The sequence below is a fragment of the Centroberyx gerrardi genome, chromosome 3 (assembly GCF_048128805.1).
Source record: "Centroberyx gerrardi isolate f3 chromosome 3, fCenGer3.hap1.cur.20231027, whole genome shotgun sequence".
NCBI classification, from domain to species: domain Eukaryota; kingdom Metazoa; phylum Chordata; class Actinopteri; order Beryciformes; family Berycidae; genus Centroberyx; species Centroberyx gerrardi.
This window is the reverse complement of record NC_135999.1, coordinates 11,117,108-11,132,001: the sequence shown is the minus strand read 5'-3', so window position 1 is coordinate 11,132,001 and position 14,894 is coordinate 11,117,108. Positions and strand designations below refer to the sequence as shown.

The 14,894-nt window shown below is 39.9% G+C and overlaps 2 protein-coding genes and 1 long non-coding RNA gene across 3 annotated transcripts; all 3 read left to right on the top strand.

Moving 5' to 3' along the window:
• Nucleotides 1-384: 384 nt before the first annotated feature.
• Nucleotides 385-2,763, top strand: LOC139915622 (uncharacterized). The gene is made up of 6 exons (XM_078282732.1): nt 385-393; nt 580-814; nt 965-1,291; nt 1,416-1,697; nt 1,820-2,065; nt 2,675-2,763. Exons 1-6 carry the CDS (start codon nt 385-387, stop codon nt 2,761-2,763), a joined length of 1,188 nt encoding a protein of 395 aa, XP_078138858.1.
• Nucleotides 2,764-5,654: 2,891 nt separating this feature from the next.
• LOC139915631 (uncharacterized) lies at nt 5,655-7,469 on the top strand. Its single transcript, XR_011784819.2, has 3 exons — nt 5,655-5,795; nt 5,982-6,026; nt 6,108-7,469. It is a non-coding gene; the product is annotated as an uncharacterized LOC139915631 (long non-coding RNA).
• A 2,964-nt stretch (nt 7,470-10,433) lies between these two features.
• Nucleotides 10,434-13,308, top strand: LOC139915632 (uncharacterized). The gene is made up of 7 exons (XM_071904304.2): nt 10,434-10,559; nt 10,751-11,065; nt 11,414-11,470; nt 12,016-12,165; nt 12,290-12,325; nt 12,434-12,472; nt 12,625-13,308. Exons 1-7 carry the CDS (start codon nt 10,506-10,508, stop codon nt 13,069-13,071), a joined length of 1,098 nt encoding a protein of 365 aa, XP_071760405.1. The 5' UTR covers nt 10,434-10,505; the 3' UTR covers nt 13,072-13,308.
• Nucleotides 13,309-14,894: the final 1,586 nt, after the last annotated feature.

Here is a 14,894-nt window from a genome sequence, read left to right as displayed (position 1 = left end):
CCCAAGCAGAAATAAAGGAACCAAAGAGTCCCTAGCTTTGCGAAGATGGCAGGGGGGTTGAGTGCACATGTGCAAATGCTTATGTAACTCAGCTGTCAACCAATCAGCTGCAAATGCTCAGTCTGTCTGTTCACTCTGCTCACTTAAAGTCCAGGAAGTCCTGAGGAGTGATAGCTCTCTCTTACTATGAATCTCAGAGGGATCTCTGTTAGTGGAACAAGATGGAAGACGCCTTGATATGCAAAACAATCAGTATGTATCTTATACCAAACCACATATTAGATCATGCTGAAATAAGTCTTAAATCTTAATCATATAATTTCCCATGCCTTAGTTCTTGTCTTTATGTACTTTAGTTCTAGGTTTTTTTTATCCTGCCAAGACATGCCCAAGGTGGGTACTGAATCAGTCTAATTGTGTTCTAACTTTTTGCTGTTCTAAAAAATGTTTGCTTTGTGCAAAGCTAACTTTTATTCATGTTTTATGTACACAGAGATACCCAAACCTGTTCTGAACCTGCACCATAACTTTTCTGAGATATACAAAGGGGAAACTGTAACACTCAGATGCAACATACAGGCAGGAAGAGTGACAGACTGGGAGTACAGATGGTTTCAGGACGGAGATCTTCACGAGCCAATTTTCTCCTCTAATGAGAATGAGTACACAGACAGCCTCTTTAACAACAGTGTGAAGGTCTATGTTGAATTTATGCTGGAGGGTAAAAATACAGGAAATTTCAGCTGCATGGGTGTACGGAAGAGCGACATGCAGCAGTCCCATGTGAGCGATCCAATTGAGCTAACTGTTCACAGTGAGTTTATCATTGCTTTGTTTTGACTCATTCATTGCATGCGAATCTGGAAATAGTTTTGAAAATTACACTTTCATCACCGGTGCTGCAGTGTTGGGGAAATGTGGTTTAAGTCCTAGTAAAGGGTAAATGATGTTTCCTCTACATTAGCGATACCGTACACTGACCTGACTGCATCTCCTTCACGGTGGCTGAGGGTTAGAGACTCAGTCACCCTGAGCTGTGAAGTTGACCGTTCATCAAAAGGTTGGAAGTACTACTGGTACAGGGCCGTCCCCTACAAAGACGGGTTACCCTCATCATCGATAAAGTCCCTCTCTATGGAGATGCTGCCAGGCAGCCAGCATGGGGCTGGCGGCTCACTGTCCTTCAGCCCTGTCGGTCTGAATCACATAAAAGCATATGTGTGTAGAGCTGGGAGAGGAGATCCAGCATATTACACCAGGTACAGCATACCTCAGCTTCTTTGGGTGTCAGGTGAGTTGATCTGAGTTCCTGCTCCTAAGACACAGTTATACACATACACACACACACACACACACACACACACACACACACACACACACACACACAGTAATCCATCCCCTACTCCCACCCTCAGGTTCATCTCCATCAGCCACTTTGAGAGTCAGTCCTAATAGAGTGCAGCATTTCGACAATGATGCTTACTCAGTGAGCTGCGAGGGACATGGGAATTCCACCGGATGGAAAGTGAAAAGATTCACATGGAGCAAAGGCAAGTCAGAGTGTGGAACTGGCTGGGGAACAGTGATGGGATCCTCTTGCTACATCAACACATCCACTTATGATTCTATTGAAGCCATCTACTGGTGTCAGTCTGACTCAGGAGAATACAGCGATGCTGCGAACATCTCTCAGACGAGTAAGTGCAATCTCTGAAAAAACACCCTAACAAATAACACCTCACCAAATACACAGAAGAGGTGGCCATAGCTTTTATTTCAATATTACTGGTTGTAATAGTATTGATGATGTGTTGTGCAGCGAAACCTGTGATTCTAGAGAGCCCCATCCTGCCAGTGACTGAAGGAAACTCTGTGAAGCTGGGCTGTAGATATGTGACACCGCCCTCTGACCTCGGAGCTGGGTTCTACAGATACGACTCGCTCATCAGCAGTGAGAGAACAGGCGAGATGATCATCCAAAGTGTGTCCCGGTCAGACGAGGGCAGCTACAGGTGTGAACACCCTGTCCTAGGAGAATCGCGATCAAGCTGGTTATCAGTGAGAGGTGAGAAATGGAGGAACTCTTCTAATTGCTGGTACAGTAATTGGTACAGTGACTTCAAGCCACATCATCCCACAGTCCTTTCGCCAAGCAAAATGTAAAAATGAACATGAATTTGTGCCCCAGTCTCACTCATTCACAAATGGTTTATATAGTGACCTTATAGGTTCATCACAACAAACGCAATTCCCAAGCTTACTCTTCTCTAACCTTACTCTGAATATTTGTGTCATCCATACTCAAACCTTAGCCCCTCATATTGTAGTTTTTTTTTAGCTCATTACTGTAAAATACATTTGTCATCATTATTATTATTGGAAGTGAATATTTCACTGAAACGTGTTGCACAGGATTTTCTTTTCAGACTGTGATTGCAGGTACTGTGCAACTGAACACCCACTATATAATCATAGGCAGGGCAGGGTGAATAGTTATGTTTCCACATTTCCTGCCCCGACCATTATCAGTCATAAACAACAATACTGAGCCCCCTCTGACACTCCTAAATGAGATTTGGCATGGTTTGATATAGCACAGGCCCAAAAATACGTGTGTCAATCTAAAGCATCTGTCATTATTTCTCCAAAATCATTCATTACTTTCCTCTTTTAGCTTCCTCTGTGTCTCATCACCTATCACAAGCTTCGATCACCTGGCTGCTGTATGCTTTACAAATGATGTGTCATTTCAACCAGCCATGAAATGATACAAAGTGATGAGTAAGTACTCCAATGTTTAACTTGGAATTAATCTAACCCTCATGACAGGAGCGCAAATGTCATAAATATCACAACATTTATGATTTTATTCCCCTCCACAGCAGTCTCATCTAAAGAAGATGAGGGACCAGAATCCTGCAGTGTTTTGCCAATGGAGCGTCTGAGTTTTCAGTAGTGTAAAATGCAAGCTAGGCATAGGCAACTCTATTTTTCAGGATAGTGAAATCTGTAATGTAATGCAAAAACAACTAAAAGAATGCGAAAGAGTTGGTAAGTGGGTTATTAGTAAATTGATATTACCATAAAATGCAAGGCTTTTATTAATCTGGGTATAAAATGCTGATGTTGCCTTTCTGCTGATATACTTTTCCACACACAGTAGCATATTCTTTTACTGAATGTAAAAACTGAATGCATATCTGTTCTTGGATCTGCGTGTGTGGGATATTTGAAGAGAAATTTGATAATTTTAACATTAGCACCACCAAAAAATACTTTGAAAACAGTGCAGTTTGCACTGCTTAAAATGCACAAACACGGAGATCTACTTAATACACACACCTTTGCCTTCATAAAATGGCCACCATCCATTAATTCGGCAGCACTTTTCAGATCTCCTCTAATAAGGACTCAGCTGCTATGATATGCAGCATGAATTTATTGTAGTAGAGCATCAAAAATCTTACATATGGATAAACATGTATTGCATGGACAGACGAGGGAGAAAAGTATCATAAGCTAAGTAACATTAGTTAGAGCTAGATAGAAAATTAGCTAATTGTTTTGCTCTGTTTTTGCTTTCCCAATGCTATTAACCAGAACTACTGATGGTTGTGTTATGTTTTCAGTTCAATGAACTACGTTTGAAGATGACACCAAGCCAGCGTTCAAACACTGGCAAGAATTACCATAGCATCTGGTGTGCTGCCAAGACTTCCTTACAGGCTATTGATGGATAAATTGATAGATGAATACCAATTCCATTGAGGCAAAGTAAAGGTAAAATCAAGGATTATAATCCACATTTGGAACAACAGCAGCCTTTAAATAACTTTTACAAGCCCACTTATATGGCTTCAGTGGCTTGCAAATTAATTTCTGTGTATTAACAAATGTTGCAACATGGCCATTGCTTGAGTCATTTTGATCTTCCAGGTTTGTGCTCCTACTCAAGAAGATTGCTGTATGTGGTTACTTTTTAGCGGGTTAGATTCTCAGGCGCACTGTAGGACCTTAAAGTAACGATCCGTGACATTTTCATATCAATAAATTTCCATTTTGCTACTCTCTATTGCTGACTGATATAACACAATTGTGATTCAACCTGTAGGCCTACCATGTTCATGAAAGCTTTTATATTTGCTACATTTGCTTTTCTGAACATCACGTTTCAGTAGCTGTTTCTAAGTGTTGTGCCCAAATTTGCTTCCCTTAAAAATGTGTTTCTTCTGGCAGAGATGAAAATAACGTAATTTGAAATGTTATGGATTGCTTTCATATTGCTGGCTTTTTAAACGGTAAAGGAACATTTTAAAAACAATTTCATGGGATTACAAAGAAAGAAAATAGCCTATTGAAAGTAACTGACCTAGTTGCCTCATAATAAATGGAGATCAGACGGAGGTTGTCAGGCTGTACTCTATTTGTAATTTTTCCCATGATAATTACCTTGTGCAGTGGCAAAACAACAACACACACTGAGCCAAAAAAAAAAAAAAAATCTCATGGATTACCACTTTAATTTTTACTAGCTTTATCATTTACTGTCAGCTATGTGACCCCTGTGTAACTGAATATGCTACATATAAGGCGTCTGAAAACTGTACACACTGAAGCCTATTGCCCAGATTGTCATTATGTGCCTGCTGTTTTATGTGCATGCATGTGTTAAGTGTCTGTGTGTGTTTGTAGGTGTGAGCGTGCTTGGATACTGTTGAGTATATCCTTGATTGTTGTGATTTTGTTCAAATGGAAAATAAAAACATAAACATTTTTATCATAAAGAGATAATTTTGCGATATCAATCTAGTCTCCCTAGATCTGGAGTATAAGCCTTCATTGCTTGATATATTATGCATGCAAAATTATACAAAGAAAAATAAAGCTACCTTTTTTTGATTCTTTAGAGTATAACATTGTTGTACTATCTGCTGTGATACAAGGCTCCATTACAACTGATTAAATTCTACTGTTCAAACCATGGTCCTCTGTCTGCTTTATATTTGGGTTTTCATATCAGTGTTGGTCTTCAGACCTTTTTATCTGTCTAGGATGGGAAATGAAAACCATTTAAATCTCAGGATAGTCAAAGACAAAATATGTGAACGGTAGTAACAATATTCCATGACTGCTCTCAAGGAAATAAAAGAGACTACCACAGTAAACAAGATGATTACAACATGAGGAAGGTGTTTGGAAAGGATTAAGCAAGTATTGCTTTGCCTGTGGAAATATGGCAGTAATTTGTTTTGCAAGTCACCCACATAGACTTGAAATTCACCTCCAAATGTAACTGTAACTGAAAAATGTGTGTGTGTGTGTGTGTGTGTGTACATATCGCTGTACTAATTGGGCTTAGTGGTTAATTCAGCTAAACACTCGGCATGTGTCAGGATTAGGAACAGCGTGTGAACTTTTAAGTTACAAAAAAACACAATTGACTTGGGCAATGTAATTGTGTTCACGCCTGTTTTGGTTCTGTCTGCGGAGGTTGCCATGAGACTAACCACATCTGAGATGAAGTAACATGTTGAAAGCTGGAGAGCAGGAATACTAGCCATGTAGTCCTACCATTCAACAGCTAATGGAGCTTTCCTAAAGGACCAGCTTGAAGGTACAGTACATAAACTGATATTTATTATCAAGCTGTTTACATTGATATTCTATCATTGGTTTGCTGAGGACATTAGTACCACTAGCACTACTAACTATCAAAGGATTTGTGTTTCAGATTCAAGTACATGATGAATTTCATTCTTCTGATAATTTTCTTCTTCATCAATTGCCCTATGGCTGTAAGTACAAAAGAACCAAAACCTACTTCAGTTTTTTTTTGTAATTTGTTGAAATTTGAAAGTTTTTTTTTTTGTTATTATTATTATTTTTGTATTATTGTTATTATTATTTCTGAGTTATTTGTATCTTTGATCTTGATCTCTTCAGCTAACACAGAAACCAACCAACCATTTTTTTTCTTGCAGACTTCCAGTCATCACTTCCACAGCAGTGACTCTGACAGCGAGGAGGTAAGAACAAAATCATTCCCTTAATTTGTCAAGAAATTGCAAACCTCACAATAGATTGATGATTTTTAAATCTCGTTGCAGAGATTCTATCCTTACCCAACATTTCCTTGGCTTCGGCCAAGACCGGTGCCTCCCTGGCCTTCCTTCCCTTTCTGGCCTCTGTTTCCTGGTGTGCGGCCAGCTCCTGCTCCTGCTCCAGCTCCAGCTCCAGCTCCAGCTCCAGCTCCAGCTCCAGCTCCTGCTCCTGCTCCAGCTCCAACTCCTGCTCCAGCTCCAACTCCTGCTCCAGCTCCAACTCCTGCTCCAGCTCCAACTCCTGCTCCGGGCCCGGTCCCACAGCCCACCCCCCGAGGAGATAATGGATAAACCGTATTGATCTCAGTGCAAGAACAGCAGAAACACTCCAAGTCAATCAGCTTGAATTCTCCAAGAACAGAGTGGGTATTCAGTGAAGATTTATGGAAAAATATATGTGTTTTGCTGTGTGTGGCAACTGAATTTCACTCTGGGATAAATAAAGTATCTATCTATCTATCTATCTATCTATCTAATTGTGTCAGTTGCAAAATGAAAAATGTGTTTATCCAAGTTCTACATGTCAGCACGTTGAACTGCTGTTTGTTGTTTTTTAATTGGAATGTTGTATTCGTTTGCATGTTTTCAGTATTGGTTTGGAACTATTGGAACTATTCCACATTCTTGTGTATGTTACTGCTGACTGATTTCTAATTTTCATATTTCTTTTGTTTTAATCACTATGTGTTTTTTAAACTCTTTATCATATGATACGATGCACTGGTCAATACGATATCTTGACTTTGAACATGTAAAATTGAAATAGGCACTGAGTCAGGGTGTAATTATGAGTTTATCCAAGGCTGGTGTGTGGAAGGTGGTGGAGACACCTGTGGGAAGATGCTGACGGCACGCCAGCGTAATATCCACTGAGTGGGCACACACACCCCACTATCCCTGCATGAACAGCTTAAGCAAGGGATCAGCCTTGAGTCTGTAATGCCTGGGTTTCTGGTTCATCAGTGAAGTCTGCTGAACTGTATAGTTACCGTGACTCAGCCGCTATAGACTGCTATTCCCTTTCATTGCATTGCACTGTTTGCTGTGAGCCAGTCCACTCCTCTTCGTTGCTTTTATTGACAGAACTTATGACAAAAAATATGCACTGCTGCCTTAACATTGTTATATCAAAAAGTATGGTTTTCATCTGCCATTATTAAACAGCTAAATCACAGTTCTGTCATGGATTATGGCAGTGCCAAGTCACTGGTTTATGCACAGTTACTGATCATGAATGTATCTTTCTTTTCCTAGTTTTGGCTTGTTATTGTGTTGCTGGTGTTTAGGACACTGTAAATAAATAGAAACTGGCAAACTTTATCAACTAATTTAAGTAAAACTAAACCAACCAAACCACACACATGAACTATGCATTCTATCAGCCTTTGTACGGGCAGAGATGGGCAATATTTTAATTAAATGTTTTTTAAATATGTATTTAATTACCTTTGCGTATTTTAGGATTTGTTTTTGGAATGGCAAGAGTTAAGAAAATAAGATGTAATTGGTATAAAGATTTTTGTGGAGGCAGTATTGTTGTATATTAAAATATTCAAATTTCAATATTTTTATGTCCTGCCACCATGGTACATGGTATGCAGGACATTATGTCATCATAGTGGCGTCTTTCTGTCTGTCTGTCTGTCTGTGTGTCTGTCTGTCTGTCTGTCTGTCTGTCTGTCTGTCTGTCTGTGTGTCTGTGTGTCTGTCTGTCTGTCTGTCTGTGTGTCTGTCTGTCTGTCTGTCTGTCTGTCTGTCTGTCTGTCTGTGTGTCTGTGTGTCTGTCTGTCTGTCTGTCTGTCTGTGTGTCTGTGTGTCTGTCTGTCTGTCTGTCTTTCTGTCTGTCTGTCTGTCTGTGTGTCTGTCTGTTTGTCTGTGTGTCTGTCTGTCTGTCTGTCTGTCTGTGTGTCTCTCTGTCTGTCTGTCTGTCTGTCTGTCTGTCTTTCTGTCTGTCTGTCTGTCTGTCTGTGTGTCTGTCTGTCTGTCTGTCTGTCTGTCTTTCTGTCTGTCTGTCTGTCTGTGTGTCTGTCTGTTTGTCTGTCTGTCTGTCTGTCTGTCTGTCTGTCTGTCTGTCTGTCTGTCTGTCTGTGTGTCTGTGTGTCTGTCTGTCTGTCTGTCTGTCTGTGTGTCTGTGTGTCTGTCTGTCTGTCTGTCTTTCTGTCTGTCTGTCTGTCTGTGTGTCTGTCTGTTTGTCTGTCTGTCTGTCTGTCTGTCTGTCTGTCTGTCTGTCTGTGTGTCTGTGTGTCTGTCTGTCTGTCTGTCTGTCTGTCTGTCTGTCTGTCTGTGTGTCTGTCTGTCTGTCTGTCTGTCTGTCTGTCTGTCTGTCTGTAGACACATTCTAGTGAACACAATAACTCAAGAACAATACATGATAGAAACTTTCTACTTTCACCACAGGTTCCCCCTATAGAGGAGATGACCTGAATAGATTCTGGAGCACCTTGTTTGCGTACATTTGCATATTAATGAGGGGAAGATTTTCTTGAAACTACTATAACTTTAGGATACTGAGTTCATTTTAATACTAAGTTTTATGGGAAGGCTATTTGAAGAGGAATTTGTGGTAAATGAAAATACAAGCACTGTTTTTTTTTTCCTCAAAAAGTCATTTCAGTAGAATATATTCATAGCCATATAGGCCTGAGGGTGTTTCAGCAAAACACAACTGTCTTTAAATAGTAAAACAATCACTATCAATATCAATATCAATTGATATCAATACTATCAATAGGTTTTGTGTTCTATATGCCAAACCAATTAATCTTGTCAATTATGATGTTATCCGAGACTGTAAACAAGTGACTTGTAACATTTTCCTACTTCACACCTTTTGTCGTCTCAATCTATCTTTTTTTACAGGCTTGTAAATGGTGTTGATAAGAGATTAGAGGTGTTGTCTGTACCCATGACAGCCACAGAAAAACACTTATATATATTCCTGGTGCAAGGGGTAGGATGGGTCGGCCAGGATGGAGTATCTGTATTAGCCCTGTGATGGACTGGTGACCTGTCTAGGGTGTTTCCCTGCCTCCCAGTGGATGCTGGGATAAGCTCCAGCCCCCGTAACCCTGAAGCAGAATAAGTAGATAAGGAAAATTAATGAAGTATTGTGTAATTTGTAACAAGATACATCTTGATGCTTTTTTTCTCCATCTCTGCCTACAGGTACGGTACTGGGAAAACTAGTTGCCTTTAAGAGAAGTGCAATTAAAATTAGCATGGAACAACATTCAATAACCAATGATAGAAAGCTTGTTACATAGTGGATTGATGTCAGGGATAAAACGGGAAACTTACAGCCAAAAGGGCCCATATGCCCTGGTGGTTTCCCCCACAGAGGAGCAAGAGCACCTTCTCCATCCACAACCTTAAAACCCCCAGCTCTGCCACAAATCTACAAGCATTCTTTGATGAGAAGAAGATACTTTATGCCAGTATTTTTATGTTTTTTGCCTCCAGATTGAGTCTGCCCCCTGGTGCTCTGGTGTCACCCCTGCACGGTCAGGCTGAGCAGACATGAATGTTTCAGCAAAACCTAACCAGCAGTGGCACCACTCAGTGACGAGGTCATAGGTTTGCCCAACCCTGTGTCTGGGTTTTAGGTTGGTGAGACAGATGCGGTACATGCATGAGTGTGCACATGCATGAGTACCACCCACACACGCCTTATTTTATGATTATATCTCACCATAATTAGGATGTGTTTGTTGTTGATTGCTTCTTGTGGTACATCAACTTGATTACCTTCACCATTAAATCTTGAAAGTGGTACATGAGGCTACTTTGCGGTGTTTTGTTCTTATCGTTACCTGCTTTGTTGTTTCTTAGTCTTTCACAGTTCCTGATTTATTTTTGGTTCATATTTTTCAAATCTCTGGCCTTAGTGGCCTCCAACTGTACACCTCTCAATTTAGTGGCTTTGCATTCTATGCCTATTTTCTACCATTCTCTAATGGACCAATTTTTTCTTCTCAGGTTTCCTGCGCAGTTGTCATATTTGGGTTGACCATAATTACAATAGTGAGATAATGACACATCAGCCACACCTAATGCTACAGTGATAACAGGAAAACCGCTAGCCCTAGGTTCTTTATGTATTTGTTTATGCATCTTTTCTAGACATCACAGCATTATAATTAAATGAAAATAGACAGTTTAGGGCAATCAATGGATTGTCTGTGGTTTCCACCTCATTGCTTAATTCACACCAGAAGATGAGTCTGATTTTGCCTGTTTTTCTGTTGTCTGATTGGTTGCTTCTCTTCATGAGCAGTGCATAAGTCACTGTCCCCTGGCACACAGTTTCATTTGATTTAAGCACTTCTAAGGCAGATTTTTTGAAGGCTTTCATTGATTCTGTGGAAACCGATTCAAAACGTTATTGATTTGGTGAAGGTTTTGGAGATGATTGTAGCAATTATACTGTCCTGTCTTGCCATAACGGCATCTGCAATACCAGTAAGTAGCCAGATTTATTTAGATTTATTTTTTCACTGTTTATTCTCTGTATGCCTGGAAATAATATTTAAAATGTTATTTTCTGTCTTTTTTTTAAATCTCAATTTTGTAATTTGTTCACAGTAATTCAAAAAGTGGACACTCATTCTGTGATATCTGCTGTGACTCTGATAACTTTGGGATATTTTCAGGTAAATCCCAATATAGTTCCTCCACTGCCAGCACAAGGAGGGGCCCTTCCACCTCAAAGACTTCCATCTTTGGAGACTATAAACCAGAAACCTGAGGCTCAGGCACTGGCCCCGATTCAACCCAGCGTGCAGCAACCCCAGCCTGGACTCCCTCAGCAGCAGCAGCCGGGACCCCAGGGTGGCCCCCAGTTCCTGCCCCCCCTGCAACACCATCCCTGGTCCCCACAGGGGGGCAGTCCAATGATCTTTCCCCTCCAGCCAAACATCCACGGACATCAGCTCACTCACCAGCCACCACAGCACCAGCAGCCTATGGTATTAAAAAAAAACCAAAACACTGCAATAAACAAAACACTATATTTAACTCCTATTTAACACTTTTTCATAAATTTCTTTCCTTAATTTGTTTCTTAATTTCTTTCCCCCTTTTCCTTAAAAATGATGTTAGCACTACTACTACTACTACTACTACTACCAATAATAACAATTAAATACTACTACTACTACTACTATTACTACTACTACTACTACTAATAATAATATTAATAATAATGATGATGATAATAATGATGACAGCAATAATGATAATGATGATAAATCCCAGAGGGACTGTTCAGTGAGTCAGAAAGCAACTGAATTTATGTTTGTGTCTGCTGTTTTCAGGTTTTCCCTTCTTATGGATACTACCCTGTGTTCCCACCAATGCAAAGGAATCATCCGGTGAGACATTATTGACAAACACACTGTATGTCTAGTCTGAAACAGACTTCCATGCACTGCAAACAAATAATACTGGTGTATTGAAAAAGATAAAAACATGGTTCCCATCCAAAACTCCACGTAATTTAATTAGTCAACTTGAAAGATTTTGCCAGAGGGAGTTCTTTCGCACTTAATGGTAGGGATTTATTTTCCCTTAGGAAATGCTGTCAAAATATAAAGCATCTGAAAGTCTTTCATAAGAGACACTTGTTGGGGAAACAAAGACGTCAGAACTTTCCCAAGCACTTTGTCTCAATCTGATATGTTACTTGATTTATGACTCTGAGACCGAAACTCAGAGACTGGAAAAAATCACGCTGTATTGCCTTGCAAGTGATTTATTGTGAGTGTATAATGTAATTCAATTGCTTTGTGTTGAATTAACTCATGTTTGGAGTTGGGAGGGAAATTGTTCAAGGACATTACGTTAATTTTTCTTGTCTAATTGCACAAAGTGCTAAAATGTAGAATTTTTCAAATTATTATTTTTTTTGTCTTTCTAGTTCTCCCCATACGGATACCCAATGATTTTCCAGGCGCCTCTCCCACAAATTCCAGCAAATCAACCACCAACTGGTCCAGTGGCACCTGTAGAAACACCCTCAGGACCTGTTGCTGCAGGAAACGCACCTCCACCCACACAGCAGCAACAGGTATCTAGCAGCAGTGCTCATTTAATGGGGTGGAGAATGCACAGGATGACTAGAGCGCCTATGTAAATTATAGAGCTGCAATTAAGATTGTATCATACTCATACTGTCTGATTCTCATCCACAGAATCCTCAAATCGTATACATGTTTCAGCCGCCAATGGTAAATATATATTGTTTGGAAGTGAATATTAACATAATTAATCTGTTTTATCTGGTTGAACCATTTTTGTCTGATGAGGTTTCATTTGATACTGTCTCTCTGTGCTAGAACTCTCCACTTGGCGGTCTTAGTTCGGAGGAACTGGAGGTAAACCAGACAAGATCTTTATCTGTCTATCACGTTGTCAAAACAATGAACTCAGTGAACTCAATGATCCCAGTTACACAGAGACTGTTATTTCTCTCCCTGCTTGCACTCCCTCACCTCCTGTCTTCCCACCTTTTCTCTCTCCGTTCCAGATGGCAGCTAGGATGGGTCGGGTGGGTGTGTACATGCCCACAATCCACACAAACATGCCTGCAGAAGCACCCAAACTTGTGCTCCCGCCCGCTGGGCCTGTGCCCGTCAACCCCGGACTCCCTACCTTTAACCTGCCATCACCAGGCGTCCCACCCACGACGGGGATCTCATCAGGTGGTGTCCCACCAACACAGGGAGTCCATCCTGGGTTAATGCCCGTTCCCGGGACGCTCCCTGAGGCTAACAATGTGCCTGCAGGTCTGGGGAGACCGGCGCAGGACACAGCCACTGCCCAAGCACCGGTTCAACCCAACCACCAACCATATAACCCATTGTTTCTGGCTACTCCTCCTCCACTCTTCAAACAGAGAGAATCCTTCCCTGCTGAGGCTGCAGCCACCAACAGTGTTGCTAATGGTGGCATGAATAGTGTCATCCATCCCTGAGAGATACCCCATAACATGCTGCAAAGGGATAGACTAAATAAATGAACTGATGCAAAACATAAATTAACAATGTATCAGTGAGGTGTTGCATGGGTATCTGGTATTATTTTTGTTATAATAAGTTTTACTGAGTATTTAACAGAGTGTAAACATTTTGTTATATTACCACAATTGTGTGTTTTTCTAAATAATGTAAAATAAAAATCAAAGAACAAACCTGAACTGTTGCTCTCTTTTATCTCATGTACAGCCACTACTCAAATCCATTTCTTTATGATTTTAGATTCAATAGAATAATTTCATTTCAAAGCCACCACATTTTAATAGGCTGAATTCAATTACATGGCGCTTAATTGGCACTTTTTCTTTCACTTCCTGTCTTGTACAAGTGGTCAGTGAGCAGCTGCCCTGGCACAATCCTTCCTGCAAACATAACACTAAATCAGTACATATAAACGAAATGCACAGCCCCCTTTTTTTGTAACTGCGTTCCATAAAGTTGGAGAAAAAAAAAATTGAGACAGGTGTGAACCTCCATTAACTGACCCTGTCAAAGAATTACAATTTCAATTCAACTCAAATGCCTTTGATGTTATTAACTCTGAATAAGTGTTATTCTACTAATAACACTATAATGACAGTATCAAGAGTGGTTCTTAACCAGTGTGCTGAGTCCTTTTCCTCCTAGTTAATAGAGTTTGGGGTGAGTATGTTTACTCGCCCTCTTTTAAGTGTCAAGCAGTCGATAATTTGGTGTTTGGAATTTAGCTGTTCCTCTGAAGCAGTATAGACTAGGGGAGACCAGGACATATTGTCACACTTTTTACTCACTGGTGTATTTCTCAGCAGTGCCTTACTACTGAGAACCAATATAACAACCACATAGCTTGACTAAACCATTCAAATGCATTATCAGGTTGTAGCTGACCCTTGATTTTATGTGTCACAATGTATAATCATTTCCTTCCTTTATAAATTCCTTATAGATTCCTTTGTTATAAAAAAAAAAAAAAGAAACACTGAGATTTTCATTATTTACATTCAGGTATCAAAATTGTTTTTATGTTAGAGTGTTTTGACTTAGACTGTTGTAATCAACATAGGTGACCTCTTAATAAGAAAGTAAACATTTGTGTAATTGGACTATTGGCTCTAAAATATTTCGTTTCAGAAATATAGCGACTGAGACAACTTACCCACGTGACAACTTACCCCGCTGTCCCCTACTGTAGTATTGTGTTTTATAAAGAAAAATCACCTAAACTATCCAGCCTATGAAACATCATAATGAAAAAACACAACTACCCCCCATGCTAAAGAGATGATGACCAGTGATCACATTTTCTAACACTTTCTAGCACTATACCAGTACCAAGAATATTTCACTTTACAGTAACACTTCACTTTTGATGTGAAACTCTAATGGTTTATAATTGGTTCAAATAAAAGCATATCAGTTCAAAGAAGCTCTTATAACAGGCCTGTGTCTTTTCATGAAGGAAATCAGAAATTAGACAACCATAATATAATCTCCTTATTCATTTTGACCTATAATTAAATATGTGACAGTGCATCTAGTGTTGTATTCTACCTGGTCTGTGGCAAAAAGTATTACGTTTATGTGATACAGCTATTTAGTAATGGTCACCTAAATTAACTAAATCTGTTATCACTATTGTGGTAAAGTTAGTTTTGAAAGCCAGTAGTTTTTCTTTACTTTTTTCTCTTGAGACATCAGCCTCCCTTCATGCACAGCCACAGGTGATTTCATTGGGTTTTGAGATGTTGTAAGGAGACACCTGATAAAACACAGGATGGAGGTA